Source organism: Salarias fasciatus, chromosome 8 (assembly GCF_902148845.1).
Source record: "Salarias fasciatus chromosome 8, fSalaFa1.1, whole genome shotgun sequence".
In the NCBI taxonomy this organism is placed as follows: Eukaryota; Metazoa; Chordata; class Actinopteri; order Blenniiformes; family Blenniidae; genus Salarias; species Salarias fasciatus.
In genome coordinates this window covers 6,239,643-6,244,731 of record NC_043752.1, presented here as the reverse complement: position 1 = coordinate 6,244,731, position 5,089 = coordinate 6,239,643, and the positions used below count along the sequence as shown (strand labels likewise).

General features: G+C 49.5%; 1 protein-coding gene across 1 annotated transcript; it reads right to left on the bottom strand.

The window, feature by feature from the left end:
• Positions 1-2,413: 2,413 nt before the first annotated feature.
• Positions 2,414-5,089, bottom strand: LOC115393613 (WAP, Kazal, immunoglobulin, Kunitz and NTR domain-containing protein 2-like). Its single transcript, XM_030098700.1, has 2 exons — positions 4,824-5,089; positions 2,414-3,952 (listed from the first exon to the last, which is right to left on the bottom strand). The coding sequence occupies exons 1-2, from the start codon at positions 5,007-5,009 to the stop codon at positions 2,414-2,416; spliced, it is 1,725 nt and encodes a 574-aa protein (XP_029954560.1). The 5' UTR covers positions 5,010-5,089.

Genomic DNA, 5,089 nt, shown 5'->3' with positions numbered 1-5,089 from the left:
TTCAGGCTCTCTTTTTGTTTTGTTTTCAAATAGTTTAATAGTTGTACTAGTTCCCTCAGCTGAACTGCTGGTCGTACCTGCAAACATTTGATCTGCGTCCAGAGGGACGGCGGAGCGGAGAGCGCAGATCCACTGATGAGGAAAACATTATGACCACCCCCGACGCTCCATATCGCCGCGGTACACACTACCGCACGCCATGCACGCTTCCACTGCCGGTGGTCAAACGTTCCAGCTCCAGTCAGAACCTACATCAACACGTTAAACAGCATCATTTACTCTATATCTGATTATAACCACACTGCAGTTTTAGGCCCTTTTTATGCCACAATTCAAGTGAAAATGCATCGCTTTTGCCTTTTTGTTTAAGAAAAGTACACAGAAATGAAAAAAAAAAAGTTTCTTATGAGTAAATGAGCTGTAATGGTGAATCTCTGTTTATTTTAAAGCCTCAGGTGTAGAAGTCTCTTGTCCCAACACCTTCAGATTATACCCGAGTGTCCCAGTAAAGGTGCAACTAGTTCTTTAATAGTAAATAATAAAGGTAACTCCAGTACTCCAGTTTGTCCTACAGTGTTGTTTCTGAGACAAAAAATATTCATGTACGAATGTAATTTCATCCAGATACGACTGGATCGACATGGTTCCTCGCTTCATGCCCGTCGACAGCTGAGACCTTCTGTGTTGTACCCATCAGAAAACTTGCTGTTCGTTGCCTCCTCTATGAGCTCCTAACTTTAACGTGATCTTCTTCGGCTATCCTTCATATGAAGTCGAATCCGGACAAGTCTGCTTATGGTAAAGATACACTCAGCACACACACTCACCTTTACCTTTAGTACTGGCGTCTTTGCTTCAACGTGGCGCTGGAACGTAGAGCTCTAAACAGTGCTGCGTTCAGAGTGACCTTCAGGCTGTAAAGATCACCCATTTCTTCTCAGATCTGACAGCGAGGAGTTTGAATTCCTGCTCTTAGTCACTGCAAAGTATTCTTAAAACTATAGAGTAGTAATTCTTTGTGTGCACAGTTTAATGTAGTGTAATATTCTTGACCCTGAGCCTTTTCTCTTGCTATCAGTTAATCTCTGAACTCTCTCAGGCCGGTGTGGTCCGGCTCGTTCTCACATGTGAATGAGCGAGTGTCCTGAGGGTCTGTTTATGATCTGATGGGAGCGAGATGAGCAAACCGTGCTCTCGCTGTGAATATAAAAGCCGTGAAGTCGCTGCCAAGCCAAACAAGTGTTGTTGGGCTTGTGGACTTTGTTTATATCACTTTGCGATGTGATCCAAGGTGCTGCAGATCTAATATTTTTCTGCTCCGGAGCCTCAACAGCTGCTGAAGTGCAGGTCTGAGCTCCCTGGTGCTTTCTTTTTTTTTTTTCTCCTCTTTGCCAGTAAAGAGAGAGACGCTGCACACGGGCTGATCTCCCGCCTCCTTCGCCGGCTTGGATGGGAGAAACAGAATCTCATCTGGGGAGTGGAACACCCTCGTCGAAGCCCACCAAGGCATGTTCCTAGTAACCCAAGTAAGACGCCTGCTGGCACGGCATGAGACGCATAACTCCTGCATGGGAGTGGACCTGAGGTTTACAGCCTGGGATTCTTACCCAATTATGCCAGACTGTGGAGGAAAAGTGAGATTGGATTGTTCTTTTCCCTACAATGCCGTGACTTCATTTTGTACAATGAATTGGTAATGTCTGGTGTATTTTCTTATTTTATTTTTTATAGATACAACAGGGTGGATGAAGTGTCTTTTGTCACGTTCTGTCAGATCAGCACCCTGAAAAGTAACATGTGATACCCTGATGAATCAGTCTGATAAAGTAAAAACTCAGTATCATTCAGATATAAACAAAAAAAAGGTGGTAAAAGTTTATTTTCTTCACACATTATACAAAATATCACTTCAGTTTTTAAAAATGTGAGGTACGAAAACGAAAACAAAAGCTTACATGACAATAAATAGCCAAGAAGTGTGAAATAAGTAGACAGAAATAAATGACTGGTTGTGCGTTAACGTAGCGTTCAAGCAAATATAGTACAACTCAATCTGAGGAAAGGTGAAGCAAGTACATGAGGCTTCGGGGGGGAGATACAGCTGATAAATAGGACAATCAGAAGAATAGTTTGTGTACATGGGAATCAAACTCTGATGGGTCGGTTTAGCGCTTCAGTGCCAGAGTCTGCTGGAGAGCACGAAGGCAGATGAGAGTCTGAGGGGTGAAGGTGACCAGAGCTTTAGGGAAATGCGCCATATGAACATTTCATCAGATACAATTCCTCATCAAGAGCTCACAATTGCTTTGAACAACCACAACAAATACATCAAACTCAACTAGAAAGCTCTCATCACAGTTCAGTTGTACTTGCAGTCGACTCAGCTCCCCGACCCCCCCCCAAGACGCCGTCGCTACTGGGGACTGTTAGTGATCGCTTTGAGAATGTCACACGTGTTCTTCGAGACGACCTCTTTCAGTTTCCGGACCCGACGCGGGCTGGAGGCGCCCACGTAGCTCTCGGGCTGCAGGACGGCCATGCCGTCGTTGACGTTGCCCATGATGATGACCTGGCCCTCGGCGGCGGCGCCGGTGATGTTCGGGCAGGGGCAGTTCCAGTCCATGTTGACGAACGTCACCTCCAGGGGTTCCTTGCCGAAGAAGCGGAGGCCCATCTTCTCGTCCTTGAGGATCTCCTCCACGGTCACCAGCGCGTGGCCCGAGTCCTTCTCCTCCGTCAGCTCCGTCATGCGGCCGAGCACGACGAAGTCGCTCCGGCAGAAGCTGGTCACGATCTTGCCTCGGGGCTTGCAGGCCTTGCAGTGGTGGTTCTTGGGGTACGGGCACGTCTCCTCGCAGGCTTCTTTGGACTCGAAGTTGTTGTCGTTGCCCTCGCAGCCTCCGTAGACGAAGGACTGGCACTGCCTCAGGGCGCCGCTGTAGGCCCACCGCGGCTCGTACGCCTTGCAGGGGCCCTGCAGGCTGGGGAGCCCGCAGGGGCCCGCCAGCTCGGGGCCGCAGCACTGCATGCAGTTCTCATACGTGTCGAACACCTTCTTGAACTGCTGGCTGCTGTTGTAGCTGAGGCAGTGTGTGAAGGAGAAGCAGTTGTTGGTTTTGGGTTCGTAATACCAGCTGACTTTCTCCAGCTCGCTCCCGCAGTCCTCTGGGCTGTCGAGGGGTTTCTGGCACTCTTCGGGCGGGCAGCGGGTCAGGTTCTTGAGCTCCGGGGTTTTCAGTACCTCGGTGGGGAGGACGGTGAGCAGGTGGCTGGCCTGAACCGTGCCGGACGGGTTCTGGGCCTTGCAGGTGTAGACCCCCGAATCCTGCGGCTGGGCGTTGTAGATGACCAGCAGACCGATGTTGGTGACCACCAGGTTCCCCCGCACCTGATTGGGCCTCATGACGGCCCGCTCCACCCCATCAGGGAGCTGCTTCTCCCAGGTGATCTCGGGCCGGGGTCGACCCGTGACGTCGCACAGGAAGCTGGCCGTGTCGCCCACGTTCACCGTCTGGGGGACGGGGCCCCCGACCAGCGCCGGCGGCTGGGGCTCGGTGGGAGGCGGGACGGTGGACTGGAGGGGGGCGGTGGTGGAGCGGAAGGTGGTGGCCTGAGGCAGCGAGGGGCTGGTGTTGGGCCAGGTCAGGTGGAAGCGACACGTGACCACGGACAGGGTGATGCCCTTGGAGCACGCCTCGGCGTCCATGTAGCACTTGTTGTAGTAGGTCATGCCGTCGGAGGCGCAGGTGAAGTGCGGCTCCCTCTCGCAGCGGTCGCGGCACTTACACACCGGCTGGCCGTCCCAGATGTCGCACTCGGACCCCTGCTGGGTGCACAGGAAGCTGGCGCACGTCGCCTCCTTGGTGCCCTTCTTGCCGTCCACGGAACGGGCCGCCACGCAACTCCGATTCCCACAAACGTTCTGGCAGCACTTCTCGAAGGTCTCACACTCCTGGAAGAAGAAGAGGAGGAGGAGGAGGAGAAGAGGTCACAGAGGAGGAGAGAGAACCAGGAAATACCGTTACAATAAAACAGATTCAGTTTAATGTGGAAAAAAACCCCTATTGGATTCCTTTAGCAATAACTTGACTGAACTACTAAACTACTGAACTTCTAAGCACATTTCTTCAAACAATAAAAATAATTCAGCTTTTTATTTATTCTATTTACGATCTATTAATAAGGAAATCAAAAAGTAAATTGACATTGTGGGTGCACTCAGTAGCCACTTTGATTTGAACCATTTATTGAGCAAATGACCATATTTGCTAACTTCTCCTGTTCTCCTGAAACTTTAAACTTAAGTTCGAGTGATGCTGCGGAAGTAAAGCTTGTGGAGGATTTCTAGAATTTGTCTAGAAATCATCACCTCTACACCATTGAAATAACAATTATCTCAAATGTGCAGTTACAACATCAGTGATTTATTACACCAAAATGCATTGAAAAAAATCGTCTTGAGTGCTTCTTTTTTTTTTGGGGAATTAATATGTTTGGACAGCAGTAATGTGGTACGTCAGACATTAAAGGGAGAAACTCTTCAGAAGAGGCATTTTAAGGATGTGAGAAATACGTATATACGTTTTCTGACTTGTAAAATACTTTGAAGGCAGCCTGCTCTATATTAACAAGAGTTTATTAGTATTTTAACTGATTGCCCATTAAAAGGTTGTTAGAAAGGTTACACTGTAACTAGTATTTTAACTATCAATAGTTCTCTGCCTGCCATGCATTGCTACACCTGCTGCATATTAAAAACATTTTCGGAACAGATGAGGAGAATGACCCTGATTCTGAGCTTTTAGAACTCTGTGTCTCGTTACCTGGTCGGATTCGCACTCTCGTATGCAGGTGCTCATGGCGTCCACCCACAGGTTGGGGTTCACGTCGTTGGGGCAAACTCCCGCGTGGGAGTAGATGATGTGGGGCAAGACTGCGACCCGCAGCTCCATCCACACGGCCGCGAGCGCCAGGAACCAGATCCAGCGCGGGAACAGCATCCACCACATCTCCAGAGCGCGCCGGGGAAATCGCGCGTGAGAGAGAGAGAAAAGGGAGATTGTACTCTACTCTCCGAGTGAAGACAAGC